Source organism: Mustela erminea, chromosome 7 (assembly GCF_009829155.1).
Source record: "Mustela erminea isolate mMusErm1 chromosome 7, mMusErm1.Pri, whole genome shotgun sequence".
NCBI classification, from domain to species: Eukaryota; Metazoa; Chordata; class Mammalia; order Carnivora; family Mustelidae; genus Mustela; species Mustela erminea.
The window spans coordinates 64,227,621-64,244,591 of NC_045620.1; the positions used below are offsets into that span (position 1 = coordinate 64,227,621).

The 16,971-nt window shown below is 43.1% G+C and overlaps 1 protein-coding gene across 4 annotated transcripts in view; it reads right to left on the reverse strand.

Annotated features, from left to right (window-relative positions):
* The window catches only part of CAMKMT (calmodulin-lysine N-methyltransferase), a 379,952-nt gene that overhangs the window by 8,120 nt on the left and 354,861 nt on the right, over positions 1 to 16,971 (reverse strand). For all 4 annotated transcript variants that reach the window (XM_032351875.1, XM_032351876.1, XM_032351873.1 and 1 more), the window contains 2 exons: positions 16,704 to 16,778; positions 9,724 to 9,787 (listed from right to left, as the gene is read on the reverse strand). In XM_032351875.1, the coding sequence (XP_032207766.1) occupies positions 9,724 to 9,787; positions 16,704 to 16,778 (139 nt within the window). The remainder of the gene's footprint in view (positions 1 to 9,723; positions 9,788 to 16,703; positions 16,779 to 16,971) is intronic.

The window sequence follows — 16,971 nt, forward strand, 5'->3', positions numbered from 1 at the left end:
AATCATCAACTAGCTTTTAGAGTACCTGGTCCACGGCAGAGCCACCCGCCTGGAGACTCCTTAGCTGCTGCCAGCGTGTCCCTAACACAGCTCCAGAGCATGTGGCAAAGGATGCTGATAGATGTTAGTTTAGTGTACCGGGGAAACTCAATACCAAGAAATCCTCTATAGAGACAGTAACTGTGGTCTCTGTTAGAGAATTTTCATGTTTCAGTCCTGCCACCAGCCTTTTCTGGGACCATGCCATCAGAGACAAGGCTCCAGGATCTTGGTTTCCAACTTCAGTGAGTCCTTCATAATAGTTATCATTAGAGCAAAGCAGCTCCTGACGGCACTCAGATGACTGCTTTTCAAAGGAAGTGGTATAACGAGGGTAATCAGGCTTTCCTAAATAAACCTCACAACCTCGAAAGATTGCTGCAGGAGGGAGAATGGGCGGTTGAGCAAGCTAGGTACCAGATTTTTCAGAAGACCACTGGACAGGAAACTCCCCGGTGTGCATTTGCTGATGGGTGTGTGTGGACCTTGCCCTCCTAGACAGGCACACAGCAGCTAAACTTCAGAATCTTCTTTGCTTTTTGTTTAAGAGACGACTGTATGCTCTGTTAACTTCAAGGTTCTACTTCACTTTTATGAAATGCCACTTCAGGTTTGGAGGGAATCATGAAAGTATATCCCAGTTTCTTATGAAAGGTGGTTTCCTGTTTATTATGGCCAAGTTTTTATCGAGCGTCCACTCATGTCAGGAGTGTCCACTCAAGGACAGGAACTCTATTTGTCTCGTTGACTCTTCACAGCATCCGACAGTGCAGGCATCATCGGCTCCACGTTACAGGATGCTTGGAATGGTTGAAGAGTTGACCAAGAGGACACAACTGGCAAAACATACCTACTTCCAACGCGGACGCTATTTCCACCCCCTCACTGCCTCCTTATCAGTAATAGTGACGGCAATAATAATAATAATAATGATGGCGACGACCATGCAGGGCGCTTCACGAACCTTCCCTTTCATCACTTCAACCGTTTTCTCGATGACTTTGTGCAGTAGACATTACATTTTACAGATGATTAAACGTGCAGCGAAGGCTTTGAAGAATATGAGGAGGAATACGTGGCAGAAGGGATTCTGGGCTTAAAAAGTCTCCACCATTACAACAGCTGTCACCTCAGGGAAATTAGAAAGAAAAAAAAAAAGCCACAGAACTGTTGAGCTAGAAGGGACCTTGGGGAGGACATAATCCAATCTCCTCAGTCACCCCAGCTGACCCATCACGGTTCCTCACTCACCAAATGGGAAGAACAAAGTCTGCTCTGCCCACTCCCCTACCCCCTGCAGTCCAGAGAAATCACGAGGATTCAAAGGAGGTGATGAATGTGAAAATAATTTGAATATCATCTGAAAAGCAAGGTTATGTAGATTAGAAACATCTCCACCACTTAACAGTGCTGGAAAGATTTTATTAGGTCTTTCTTCCTCTCCCTCTCTTCTCCTCATTTACCTGTAAGAAAATACACCAATACTGTGTCCTGGACATCAAGTGTGTTTTCATACTGTGTTTACATAGACATGTACACACTCAGACACATAATTATAGCAGCACCAATCATGCCACTACACTTAAGGTTCTGTCAGCTTTTCCAATATTAATTGGTATTTTCAGGTGTTTTTCAAACTTAGCAGCAAAAATTCATTTTGATGTGAAACTAGATATAATACATGGTCTTGGCAGGGGAGCAAAAGTCTCTGTTAAAACAAAACAAAACAAACAAAAAAACAAAGGGAGAATACCAGTAGGTCATTTTAGTCATTTCTAAGAGCTGGTTGCCATTCTGGATTTTTGAATAATGAATGTTGTTTTATTTTAAAGTCACCTGCAAAAATTGTCTGACAGTTACAATCGAAGAGTTGATTTTTAGTAGTTATTATCTAAGCTATGTATCATAATGTTCACAGGGCTACAAGGCTCTTGGCTGAGCTGATGTTTACATTTATGAGTCCATGCTCCGCATACCCCTGACCCCTTGTTGGTTGGGGTGAGCTGTAGGGGGACCCAGGTAAGCATATGACAGACCCCTCTACCCAGACGTCTCTCCTTCTCTGGGTCTTCTTCCAGCTTACCTGTCCTTCCCTAACCACCCTCTAGAATAGCCACTGCTTCCCCATCACTCTCCACCCTCCTCCCCCCTTTACCTTCGCTCTGAGTGCTCCTCACCACTAACACACATTACACCTTTGTTTGTGATCACAGATCTCCGGCTGGAGTGTACGCTCCCTGACAACAGGCTCTTCTAATGTTTTATTCACTGCATTTTCTCAGTGCCCAGTGTATAGCTGACTCTCAATCAATACTCATTGAGAGAATAAACTAAATCCAGATGTTGAAATAATTTGAGAAATTATTTCTTTGGGAATTCGAAGGCCACATTCTATTGCTTATTCTTTAGAAAAGATTTTCTGCAAGAAGCTCTCCCAGAGTCAGTGGCTCTGATGGGATTCCAGAGGGCAGCGTTCTGTGCACAATACTGGAGCCGCAACAAGGAGAAAGAATGAGCAGTAGTTTTGATCTCTAATTACTCAGTTATGGGTTTTAAAATGCTTTCTTTTTCATTTCATTGAATACAGACACCTTTGAGATGTGAATCAATATTGAGGAAGGACAATTGTACATCAACCATTCATTCAATAAACAGTCACGGAGTGCCAGCATCCACCCCATAAGGAATTGGCTTTCGAATTCCCATTGTCCCCAGTGGAGCAGGACACTGGTGCAATCAGAGAGATATGCCTCACAATTTAGGCTGCAAAAATCCAAACAAGAAAAAAATATATAGATTGCAAATTAGCCCATCACTTTAGAAAAATTATTTTCAATTTACTAAAGCCCAAGTTTCTAGGCATTTGAAGTCATAGACTCATCTTAAACTCAGAATGAACACTCAATTGAACGTAAAATTTTGACTGATGGGCAGAAATCTGAGAGAATTCATTTATCCCTAGAGTGGAGAAAGGAGTATTTCCACTAAACAGCAATGATATTGTTTACATCGTGAGCTCAGTTGTTGTTATTTTGCTAGACTAATCTATACTCATATATTAAAGGGTGTGTACTTCAGGAAAAAATAAGTATGCTTCAGATTTCTTTTAAAAGGAATATGCTATGCCAGTGAAATGCCTTTATTCCTGTTCCATTTCTAGGCAACCAACTATTAAATGCCAATTACATGTTTAAGCTTATGTTTATTTTTTCTTTACCTGGTTTCTGAGATGCCGCCTTTCCCTGCTTCCTCCCCTACGTCTCTCTCAACCCCCTTCCCTGGCTTCTCCACCTGCCCCTTGATTGTCAGTGGTCTCCAGGGCTCTGACTACGTTTTCTCCCTGAGCCAAGTGTACCAAAGTCCATGGTATCAGCTCTCACTGATACATCAACACTCCCAAGTATATATCTCCAGCATTCACCAAAGTCCAGGACCCACCCCTGTTTTCAGGTGCCTCCTAGGTCACTCCATGGGGACGTTCTGCAAGTACTTTTAACTTATTCTGTCTACAGTGGATCTCAGTACTGTTGGCCCCAAACTCCAGATTAGACTCCCTGTCGCTGGGATGCCTCGGCTGACCACCCCTGGCCTCTACGGTGTGCCTCCTCCTTGCCAGGCTCTCCTGCTCTCCGCTTCCACAGTTCGCTCAAACCACTGCTCTCTCCCTAACACTGTCAGGCAACTGCTCGCTTATTTGTCTCTCACGCTAGACTGTGAGCTCTTTCGGGGCAGGGTGACACTGAATCTTAGTCTACACCCAGGTCCTAGCACAGCCTCTGGCATCTGAGAGGCACCCAGTAATTGTCTACTGAATGAGCTCCTCCGTGAATATCCCCTCCGTCCCCTCTTCTCCACCTTCAGATCTCCACCCTCTCCTAACTGACAATTCCATGTACAAGTTGGTTCACGATGGTGCCCTGAGGAGCTTTGCAGCTTTCAGGCTCTATCTTACTCCACTGCAGCCTCTATGCTGGCCAATCTGATCTTTCTAGAACCCACATCTGACTATACTACTGCTCAAACACTTTCAGTGGCTCTCTTTTACCCAGATAATAAAGCCCAGTCTCTTCATGTAGTGTCCTCAGCCTTTCATAAAATGGCACCCCAAACCAAGTCTTTCACTTCATCTCCTGTCCCTCCCAACCCTAACCCCCAAACCACACAGATTCTCACAGTCTACCCAGGGAAAACTTCTCATGTTGATCCCAAAACACAACATACTTTTTCATGCTCTGGACCTGTGAGCGCCGTTCCCTCCACCAGGGACGCTGTCTTCTAGACCCCTTCCGTGAAACTTAGAAGCTTACTATTCAGCACCAAAGGAAAATGCCACTGCCTCTAGAGACACCTTCCTCAGGCACTCAGTCACTCTTTCTGGCGTACTCATCACCTTGTGTTGTAATTCCTGATAGCGCAGGCACTAATGTGTCCTCCTAAACGGAGATTCTCCCGGCGGTCATGACCCGTGTTTACACCCAGACCTCACATTCCCACCACAGTGCCACAAACTGAGTAGTTGCTCAACAAATGTTTGTTGTATCGAGACAGAGTCCAGACCCTTGAGTATCTCTCATTCTACAGAAGGTATGAATTAGAAAGATTGTCAAAACAAATAACAACAGCCCCACTCTATGACCCAGGGCTGGGCTGTTACAAGCTGTTTTCACTATCCACTGTGATTCCACGTGTGTGTGTGTGTTTGCGTGTGTGTGTGTGTGTGTGTGTGTGTGTGTGTGTATGTGTTACATGTCCACGGGCAGATTATAAATTCTTTGGGGGCAGAGACTCAGTACCACGCATGCTGAGTAAGCAGCTGGGTAGATTTCAGGAATGAACTTCTAGAGCTAGGCCCCTGCTCTGAGGGTCTTAAAACCATCTGGGGACTCTTCCTACAAACTTGAGAGGCATGTATGGCTGAACACAGATTCTCACCAAGAACGAGGTGGGGGTGGCAGTTTGTGGGGCCTCTGACCCAGAGAGCCAGACAGGAACAGAGGGGCATTCCAGGACCATCTCAGTTCACTACCCTGAGCCCACACTCACAAAGCATTTCCCTGACATAACCCAAAACAGAGGTTTGTACAGATGTGTGGAGAGATGGATGTTGGATTAAAAAAATAAAAAAGGAGGGGTGCCTGGGTAGCTCAGTGGGTTAAAGCCTCTGCCTTCAGCTCAGGTCATGGTCTCAGGCTCAAGCTTCGCATCGGGCTCTCTGCTCAAGCGGGGAGCCTGCTTCCTCCTTTCTCTCTCTCTCTGCCTGCCTCTCTGCCTACTTGTGGTCTCTGTCCGTCAAATAAATAAATAAAAATCTTAAATAAAATAAAATAAAATAAATAAAATAAAAATAAAAAAGGAGGAAATCTCTCTGCTCTTCTAAAACCAGAGCCCACAATTTACATTCGTGGCCCTCCTTGCGTCCGGGTGAGGCTGCAGGAATGTGGCAGTTAGTTCAGGCCAGTTTCTAAAGGTTAAATGAATTCCAAGGTGATATTTTTGAATACTTGACGATTGGTTTGCAGCAACCAGCTGGAGAGCTGTCAGCACTGCGTCTCCATCCATTTCTTAATGGTTCTGAGAAAATTCACACCATCTAGCTGGCTTGGTGTCCTTCCCCACACTGAAAGCCATTTCAGAGGAATATTAGTGGATACCATTTGTTGGTTGTCATTTCCAGGCTAAAGTTCAACTTGCAGGTTGCCGTGGCTGTATTTTAAATTACATTCTGGCCCTCTGATATCAGACACTGCTGATGTTCTTTAAAGAACACAACAGCAGGGGGTTACCTGTCAATCACCAGCAACATGGAGCCACTCACAGGAGGGAAAAAGGTTGCAGGGGGGCAAGGGGCAGGGGTGGAGGGGGGGACATTGCTTCTTGGAATAAGTAAATTTTGCTGACTTCATTCCTTTTTAGTACCTGTTCTTTTCTTTTTGCCTTTTTAAGTTTGTTAGAAAGTTCCTTGTAAGCAGTCTGGCAGAAGTCAAGAGTTTCACAGCTACTCTCAACCCGCAAGTTGAGGAAAGTTTCCACGTGGGGCCGGCCGCAAACACTTCCTGTTGAAATCTGGGGCTTCCTGTAGTGACTTGGCAACCACAGGTACCCGTGTGGCTGAGAATCCAAGCCAAGCCAGGAGCCCACCTTGGTGGCTAGGCTTTCTCTGGGGTTGGTCCCCCTCCCTCATGACTCTGTTACAAAAAGGGAAAAGCAGGAAAACAACTCCTCTCCATCTACTTTTTTTGCGACCGGGTTGTAGGACTCCAGACCACTGATTTGCTTCAGCTAGACATCAAGGAACCACACACCCCAAAATGGCAGATTTGTTTCTTCCCCCAGCTAGCCATCTGAAACCTCTTGTTTTCCCTTCCAGCAGTAATCGCTCCCCGCTTGCTCTGTCTGCAGTAAAAAGTGTCCTCTCCATCCAAGTAGACAGTCCTCTGGGGACAATGAGGGGCTGATGAAGGCCTGCAGAACACGGGGGCAGGGGACATGCAGCATGCCCAGGTGCGTGCAGAAGCCACCAAAGTCTGTGTCTAGAGAAGAGTGTATCCCCAACCCCCAACAGCATTTCTGCAAGGAAGATGCCCCCTGTATTCTGTACTCCCCACGGTCTTCTCTGGGTTTTTTTCAAGGTGACAAGAGCTAACACAGATGCGGAGCCCGTCATGCGCTAAAGCTTTCTGACGCATTGGCTTGTGCCCTCCCCGTGTTACAGGTGGGGAACCCAACAAGTGGCAAAGCCCAGATCTGCACCTTAAGCTTGTGGACTCCAGGGTCTAAGCATCCCTTCCCACCGTGAGGACGACTTAGAAGAACACAGGGTGAAGAGAGGTAGTTCCAGAGCCTAATAGTGCTAGTTTGGGCCTGGAACTCGGCCCTCCTATCAGCCAGGCCGAAGAGGTCCTTTGGACCCGTGTCTCATGTGGATTAACCCTGACTAGCTAAAGCGGTGATAAAAAAAAAAAGCAGTCTTCATTCTGGAACGCACCTGTGTACCAGGCGCTGTGCTAGTCATCCACATCGATAACTATTGTACATTGGCCCAGAGGGAGGACTTATGCCTCCCTCACCCCGACGTGATGAAGCTCTGGCTCAGAGAGCCTTGCTAGCAAGAGCAGACTTGGGTCTTGTATGCAGATACTTCTGAGTCTTGCCGCCCTCCACCCTAGCTGCAGACACTGGGCCTCCTGCGAACCTGGAGCATTTGGCCGAAGTGCCATTTTTCCAGAGCACCCAAAGAACATGCTGTATCTGCCACTAAACTCGCTGAGCCTTGATTACCAAGAACTCAGCAGCCACCAGCGCATCCCCTGAAGTTGTCTCTTTGTGGGCGTCCTGTGGCACTTCCAGCACCCAAGCCACACACCACGGAGGAGTTGTCTTGGACTCAAGAGAATGTTAAAAGCAGCTCTCAGTATAATGGGGTAAACCTTTAATGATACCTTAGTCTTGGACTGTGATTTCCACGACACATGCACTAGCAGGGGGAGAGCCTCTGGAAGCAGCACAGCCGGTCCTGAGAGCTTGGAAGGGGAAGAGTTCAGTTTTTGCTCTGGTTACCCCAGCTCTGGGAACCCTTCTGGCCCGCTGGCACTGGAGACGGAGCTGCCGGTGGTCACTGCCAAGTCTATGTGACTCTTCTATGGCCTGCCCGGTGAAGGCCCTGGGAGCGGCGAGCGGCCTGTCTCCCCAGAACTCCCGATGGGGATGAGAGTCCTAAGCAGTCATTTCAGGATTTCCAGGTGCCACTCACAGCTTGGGGTTCTTCTCTTATGGCAGTTCCCTGACACCTTAGGCTACACTACCCAGCAGCCTTGTGCAGCGGCCAACCTAGAAGGGGCCCGAGCGAGGGCCCCTACTCTCATTTTGAATGCTGTAGTCTAGGCAGGCCCCTCTGATCTGGCCTCCTGGCTCCTCACATAGAATGAGCAAGCACCACCTACCCCAGGGCCCTGCCTCATCCTTCTCCCAGCTGCGGGTGAATATCAGCTGTCACTAGGAGGGCGGTCACATGTGGCCACACTTTAGACAAGGTTCGGGGTTTAATAAAGGATAAGGGAGAGCTGCTAGAGATTCCAGCCCAATCTGCACTTCGGACTATTCCCAGCCTGGACGGTTCTGTATTGTAAATCACTCACATGATTTACAAGAGATGTTAGGCAAACCACGCAAATCCCTGCAAAATGGAGTATTTGCCACAAATAGGCTTTGGAGAGTGTTGGTGAAGTACAGTTGTGCAGCGTGAGATCCGGGAGTCCTTGAAAGCATTGTATTTATGTATGATACATTTTTCACAGAGGCCTTTACGTCCAAGAATCTCTGTGCCCTCTCTGAAAATCCTGACCTTGCAAATGCTCACAAGACTCACCCAAGGTTAACGGGGGAATGAAGAGGCCCCCAGTTCCTTCTTCGACCCTCAACTTGGGCTGCTCACTCAACCGTGGCTGCAGCCATCAATAGCTCGGAGCACGCCCCTTCCTTGCCTCAAGACCTGCTCCCCACCTCACAGGGGGAACTGAGAAGGCCAATTTAATTTAATTGATTACCACTTACCAAGCGGTGGTTACTCCTCTGAGAGGCCTATTTAAAGTTTCTGAGCTATACAGAGATAACAAAATAAAAAGCAACAGTGTAAGGCAAAGGACGATTATCAAATTGCTCTGGGAACCTTCAATGTGAAAAAGATATAAAAGAAAGATTGAAAGGTATTAGTCTCTAAGTCTCATTGAGGTCAGAAGACTAGAGCAAACCTTCGGAAAAAGACTTTCGAAACAAAACTTCAGAAAATACTTCACACACACACACACACACACACACACACACACACACACACACACACTGCAGTCCTTTCTCAGATAAATATGAGTTCCTGTCTTAGACTGCATTAACATTGTTAACCTATTTTAAATTCCTATGGCACAGCAAGAGTCTTACATACTTACAAGATTTTTTTTTAATGCATGAGCTTTAAACTCATTTTCTTACTTTAAATAGATGTATATTAACTCTCCGGTTAGGCTGCAGGACCTCCTAGCTTAGTGTAACAGCCCAACAAAATAAGAGTGGCTACAAACTCTGTAATTTACTCACAGGCATAAATGGATATATAAATGTAAAAATGTGCACAATATTTTATGCCATGCTTGGCTTCATTGTGACCTAATGTTTATAATATGTAAATAATGGCTTCCTTTTAAAGCAAAGAACTTTTAATATACAGATTCATCTGAAGTCCTTTTTCTTTGATATAAACAGAAATAAAAAGAAAAAAATACTCTTTTGCAATAAATAAATACCCAATGACAAAGGTTACCACTGAAGAGATTTAAAATGACAGAAGTCAACAGAAAACTTTCAATATCATACTTCTACTTTAATATGAAGATATTGTTATCAAAGGAAAAGACTCAAGAAATTCTTTGATAAAAATAATCTCACACTATCTTTGAAGTGGTTTCATTTATTTTACTACCCACTGTGTTCCTTATCAGAAGGCCAAGGGTAAGAAGTTTCCTAGTTATGATTAGGAAAGAATCTGATAGATCAGAAGACCCAATTGAAGTTGGACATAATAAGTATTAAAGTATTACATGACATTAATCCTGCCATTCCATTACTCTCTCCATCTTTGTGCACAGACTAATTATTCTGAAGCCAGTGTTCAGGAGAAAATAGAAACATACTTACTCTGGGCTGGAGTAATCTCTTTATTGCATCAACAAGGCTGGCTCTGTACTGGTCCAGAAAGAGGCTGACATTGAGAAGAGAGCAGAATCCAGATTAAACTGGGTTTCCAAGTCTAATGATACTAATGGAGGTAAGCACAAAGCTAATTATACATGTTTACTCAACACCAAAGGGGAGAAATTGTTTCCTTCCATTCAAGTGTCTCACTGGAAGAAAAAAAAGATTGTGGTCAGTGTTATCCGACCAAAGCCAAGTCATCAACATTCAGCTGGCCAAGATTCACACACGACTGTGCCATGTGTTAATGTTAAAGGGACAATGTCTAAGCTGCTCTTTGGGGGAATCATCTGGTTGAGATGAAACACTTCTTGTCATTAGAGCCCAGTTTCTGTAGACCTGGGCCATCGGTCCACTGAGGGTACTGTGAGGTCACCATCCAGAAACTAATACCAGCCCTATGATGCCCAAACCATGGAACAGATCTCAGGTAGCAATGGTTTTTGGTGGCCAGGAGCAGTACTGAGGTCAGACTCAACCAGTGACACAGGAGTAAACAGTTCCAAGAACAAAGACCAGATTTGGGCTAGATAACACAGAGGCCATGGCAACTCGGGGGTTTTCTCTCCCTTAACCTTCATGTTGATTTTTTTCCCAGTTCACTGTGATTTTCCATCTTTCTTCTCTGGTCTTTTGAGAATTTCTGTTAGTGCTCTGTCACCCCCCTGGTGGGTCCATCTGAGCCCATCTTCACCAGGCCTCATCTTGGAAGCTTGGGGAGATTTCCTTCTCTGGGACTCATGGGCCAGAGCATTAGCAGCCTTGTGCATCAGCCATCCTATGAGAGGCCTGAGCCCTCCTACTCCCATTTCTAATGCTGTAGTTTGCTGTGGGCCCCTCTGCCTTGGTCTTGCTGCTCCTCACAAAGCATGAGTAAGTACCTCTTACTCTAGGGCCCTACCTCATCCTTCTCTGAGCTAAGGGAAGCTATGAGCTGTCAGTAGGAGAGCTGCTGCATGGAGTCACACTGCAGGCAGGGTTTAACAGCACTCTGACCCTTCTAGGTATAGCCTCCACACAAGGCCTCAGTTTCCTGGTCAATAAAGGGCTACTTAGGCAGCAGTGGTGGGCCTTACATCAATCATATATATTAGCTGACAAACATTTGTGGAATACCTGCTACATGTTACGGGCTGTTTTAGGCACTGGAGACAAGCTAGGAAAAAAACAAGGTTCCCATCCTCAAAGAGCTTCTGGTCTCTAGTAACCTATGCACAGCAAGTTCTAGCACAGCATGCGTACCTAGAAGGACGCCGTAAGTGTCTGCTTATTGCCTGACTAGCGGGCCAACAGGATTTGAAATCGAGCAGCCTATGTAGGATGTTGGTTTCAATGACCCTAAAACAGGGTATATACACTCCTTGACTGGTACTGTTAAGGAAGAATCAATGGTTGGGTAAGCTGCCTCCCTAATCAGATTCTCTTCCAACCAACTCTCTCATTTAAGAAAGAGGAATGGGGAGAACAGCTTATGAGAAGTTGCCAAGAAGCCAGAGCTTGGGTTTCACCATGGCATGTTTGATAGAAGGTTCTTCTACAAAAGATGCTTTGAGCAATGGAAAAAGAATGCTTTTAAGAGGAACTAGAAATCGTGTCTAGAATGGGAACCTTATCCCAACTCCATCCGGCAGTCAGGATACCCTGATGATGTGCCAAGGGAAAATTTTCCCATCCTTCTATCAAAAAATACTTAAATCCTAGAGTATAGACTATATCTAATACAAATGCTATAATAATTTGCCTCTAAGTCATATTAATCAGTGATTCATAGTCATTAAAGGTTGTTAAGAAAGAAATAAAATTCTATCTAAGTGTCTTTTAAAGTTTTCAGGGCTATATACCTCACTCTTTAGTGGGATGATAATATCTTAAATTTTAATAATTATAAGAATTCTGCTTTTTTTTAAAAAAAAAAAAACACACACATTTTATTTTCAAGTAATCTCTATACCAAACATGGGGCTTGAACTCACAATCCTGAGGTCAAGAGTTGATGCTCAACTGACTGCGCCAGCAAAGCGCCCCTTTGGTTTTGTTTTTTAAGAAGACTATCACTACACGAAAATATCTCTGTCAGTTACTCGGGTCCACTGGGGACCTGGCTGGTTGGAATATATAACATTAAGCAAAAGACCACTCTTCAGTTTCAACCTGTGCATCCTAGGAGCTGGTAAGCTTGTTGGAAATAATCAGCCCCTTCAAAACTGAGCTTAAAACATAACCTGATACAGTACTATTTTCACTCAATGTTGGTGATGTGACAAAGATCTTAACATTGCAGATCCCTGGAGAATGTGACACAACACCCACGCACCTATTCCAAAACGCAGTTATTTGAATGGTGATGTTGTCCACTCTATTCTTCCAAATCAAATTTCCCAAAAGCAATTCTTAGAGTTCTCTAATAAGTCTTTAATCCCAGCAAGCTCACCTTTCTACTTAGCTCCGAAGCAGAATTTACAACACTTTGTAGGATATATCATATGAGCAATTTCAGTGTGCTTTAGCGGGAGTGATAAATAATGTCCTGAAAATTCACCCCTTAAATAAGTCCTAATGGGCTCAGAGAACAACAGTAGCTTAAGTGGATCTATTTTTAAAAAGGCTGAGTGGGTCACTGATTGGAATGGAGATACCATTGCAACTCTCCCTTCAGTTACTGATCAAAATACATCGACAGTCAGTCTAGTTTGGCTATTAAACACACACACACACACACACACACACACACAGAGCCCTCTATATAATGCACTAGTGGTATCAACTCTCGCTTTATTCCATGGATCTGAATCACAGATTTCATGACAAAGGGAAGGTGCCAGGACACTTTCACTGCCTCCCTTAGAATCAGTCAGAGTGTCACGCAGAGCTCAGAGCATTCCCCACTCCACTCCTTGGGAAATTAATTAGTGTAGGCGACAAGGAGGTATTTCTCAGCCAGCATCCGCAGAAAGGGGGCCTCTATGTCATCCTGAAGGTGAAATGTGCTAAGTTAAAGTCACTGTTCTAGATTTAACTTTCAGGAGAAGAAAGGTCTCTATCAGTATTTATCAACTGATCGCTGTGGAGCTGGGACCGATGGAGGTCTGGTCTCCCTTGGGGCTCCCACATGGGGTGCCAGGTCTCTGGCAGCTTGTTTATCTTCTCTGGGACTGAGTTTCAGGTATGGGATGAAAGGGCTGGCTGCCTTTGCATTAAAGAGTTTTTCAGGTGTAAAGGTTGTGACCTAGAACCACCCATGATCACAGCATCGGGAAGAAAACAAAAAAATTCTAGAGACTGCTTTGAAAAAAAAAAAAATCCTTCCAGGAGAATACCTTAAAAACCAAGCTTCCTTCATCATTTAGAATAATAGGAAGTAGAAATGATCCATAGTACATAGTTAGTCCAAAAACGCTAAGAGAGCCAGTGAAGTGATGTAACCTTCCCCCATTTCTCCACAAAGTCTCAGACTGTGCATGCTGATGTGGTATAGCTCAGTGCATCAGGCTATGGGTGGCATTTCAGACTTGCTTTCCAAGCCTTTAGAGAATCCAAATGTACAGAATCATGTTTATTTTTGCAGAGCTACAATAAACTGGAAAGCCATCAAACACTCACTGAAAGTGTTCCTTGGATACACATACACACACACACACACACACACACACACGCACACATCTTACTTCCAGACTCAGATTATTGTGATTGAACAAGAGTCTGGAAAGGCAGGCTGAAAATTAACAATCACTTGCTATCCTAAACTCAGCAAGGACAAGGCTGGACTGCATTCCAGCAGAAAGGAGCTCTTATATGAAATTCAATGTTAAATAAGTCAACCAAGGAACTTAAATAGGCCGGGTTTTTTTTTTCCTACACCTGTGGTGAAATATTCTAATATTTTGATGTTTGTCAACAGCATCATTTTGCAGGTGTGGCTGTACCTCGATTTTTTCCTTGTGTTTATTTCAAAATTGACATTTCACAAGTTATTTAGGAACTGTTGAACCATAAAACTGTATTTCATTGTCAAAAATGCTGAGTGGTGAAATAATGACTAGCTTTCGCAGCTCGTCTCTTTATTTTATAATCTGGTGGAGCTCCTAAATGGAGATGTGAACTAAGAAGCCTGTCTCTTCTGGGAAATAAGTTATTTTCCCCGTAGCCCACGGGCTTATGAATGTTTGAATGTAAATATATGAATATATGAATGATTTAAAAACATAAACATTTCACCCAGTTGTAATCATGTGCATTTTACTTGAACCACAACGTGGATTTGGAATAGGTCTGTGAATAGAGCTTGTTTTCATGTAAATGGGATCAAGCAGGACCACTGGTTAGCTATTCAGAGAATCGGACAATGCCACCCTTGCTGGAAATGCTTCAATAAGGAATTTAATCCATGTACCTAATATTTGAACTCCAACTCTTGCTCCATATTCCTACAGCCTAATCCAGATCTCACTGACTAACAATAACCACAGGGCGGTGTGGGACAGTGTGATCATGAGTTATGTGGGCACCTGTTTCTGCCACAGAGGATTTCGGGTTTCATCTTGGAGGTAGTGTCCAAAGAGAGGGTTTTTCTGTTTTGTTTTGCTTTTTTTCTCCTCTATGACACTGCTTAAAAAAAAAAAAAATGCAGCATGGTCTTCTAGGGACAGCACCCACATAACTCCCCGAGAAACACCAAACCAACAGGACATAAAAAGCTGCCAGAGCCGAAGCTTCACTGCTGTGCGCACGACATGCGTATTAGAAATATCACTGTGCTTTCTAAGTTTCTAAGCAGCTTACCCATCCCTGTGAATATGAAGACAGACCATTACCAAAGCATTTCTTTTGGAAATAATATCAGCATTGCACTGAGAGTAGCTTAATGTTTCACATTTACAAATGGGAAATTATAAACAGGCTGACATTCTGGCACTTACAACGCCGGGGGGAAAAATCCCAACTTAACAACTCACGCATAGAAAAGCTATTTATAAAATAAAACTTGGCGGACTTAGTTCGTTTGAATCTGTAAATTCTCACCTAGCTACCAGATGTGTGTGTGTGTGTGTGTGTGTGTGTGTGTGTGTGCACGTGCGCGTGTGTGCATGTGTGTACATCTAACATTGTATTCCGTGACGTATTTGTAACAAAAGCCTTCTCTGAATATGCACTATGGATATCAGTTGTCCGTGACCCTGTAGTGCGCTAGGGGAAAAGGACTATTTCTCAAACATGTTGTGTGGCTGTTTTTAACCTAACTGAGAACATTAATCAGAAAAGAGCTTAAATCTTACTTCCTCTGCTTGTCTCTCTGGTACAAATAGGATGACATGGTGTGAGTGTCCATGACACAAGGTCCGACAAAGCCAGGCTGTCCTGGTATTTATGTGAAGGACACATTTACCTCAAAATCTCCTGGCCAGACCTGACTTTCACCGCATATCTGGAGCCCATGCACGCGACCCTCGCTTAAACCTCCAAGAAGATGCTGCCCTCCTTCCATCTTTTCTGCTGCTCTCTGATCTGACTTCCGTGCTTAATCTGACCTAATCCTGCCAGCATTATCTTCATCTGTGCAATGAAACCTGGAGGATCCTTTCTCATATTTGGTGAGGAGAGGCATTTACTAAATTACTTGCTCAAATCATATGGTGAGGGTTTAACTCCTTATTTCTGATTAGATGAGGAATGTAACATTAGGCACAATATCATTGATGAGTCCAAAATCTGTTTCTCCCTCTTTTGGAACAAGGTTTTTCTGAAATGGGGTACAAAGACACTAAAAGGGCCTTGGAAAGCTAGGAAATCTCAGCTAGAAATACAACAGAATGCTTCTTTTCCACGGAGGAGTGTTTTTTTTTTCAGAAGAAAAAAAGAAAGCAAATCTGATTCCAATGACTTACATAGAAGAGTTACCTATTGAAAGTTTTATTTAAAATAGTAATAATAATGACTGCCTGAAAATTTCATTTAACTCCCCTCTAGGGAAAGTCTTCTCCAGGTTCTGGATCTTATAATTGGGTTAATCAATACAATAGAACTTCTTCAGAATCTGAACTTGTATTTTCAATCTCAAGTGTTGTAAGAACATAATGAAACTATAAATAAGATCTTACTCTTAACAGAGAAAATACTTTTGAACTGTCAGTGTTTCCGTATGTTAAAATATTTATTAGTCAACATGCATGAAAGAAAATACCTAAGATTATTTGAAATAATTATTAAGGTTTGATACAGATTTATCTTGTAACTTAGGATCAGACTTCATTAACAGTAAGTAGACTGAGCCAAATGAGAAGAAAAAATACCTAATGTAAATTATTTTTAAAGGCAGGCACCTGACAGAGATTTTAATGTTATTTGCATAACAATACAATGTAATGTTATAATTCCTGTTTTGTGTATAATTAAATATCTTAATTGAAGACACTGAAAATTTAGATAGCAAACATACATTTTAAGAAGATATTTCCCCAAAGATATTGCACAAATACGTTTATTTGTCGGGGCACATATGTGTGTGTACACACATATACATATATTCCCTTATATCAATAGTCAGATCTCTCCTAAGAAGTAAGCTAATTGAGCTGTTTGTGTTGATAAACTCCTTTTTCTCCAGACTATTCCTCTCTGAGCCATAATTATTTGCAATTTGCCTAAGTCGTCCATTTACTGATACGTCAAGCATGAAACAGAGGCAATTCCAGAAAATGGAAATGCTTCTCAAAATCAATCTTTGGGAAATAATGTGGTAGAAGTTACTGTGTGATAGAAGACTACCTTGTAACTGTCACAGGGAGATGAATATTAATTTGTTGAGGTTAAGGTGGCTTTGTGCTTCATTTGTTGACTTTGCTTAGCCGTCAGCAAAGCAGCACAGCCCAATTACTCCAGCAAAGCTATTTTTCCTAACAGGAGTTTTATGATTTTTATGTACTTACCAGTCAGCACACATAACAATGTCAAAATGTCCTTCCAGTTGAGAGACATCTGTCTCATTATCCCATCGTAAAACGCTTGAGGAGAAAAAGATTTTAAAAAATTATACTTAGGTTTTTTTTTTAACTTTTGATTTTGAGCTATTAACATTATTTTTTGTGGCACTTGAAATTATTTAAAAGGTATATACAAATTACTTCAAAAGGTATAATAAAAAAAAAACTAGGGATGGAACTGTCTGCTCTATATTATATTTAGTCTTCAAATCTA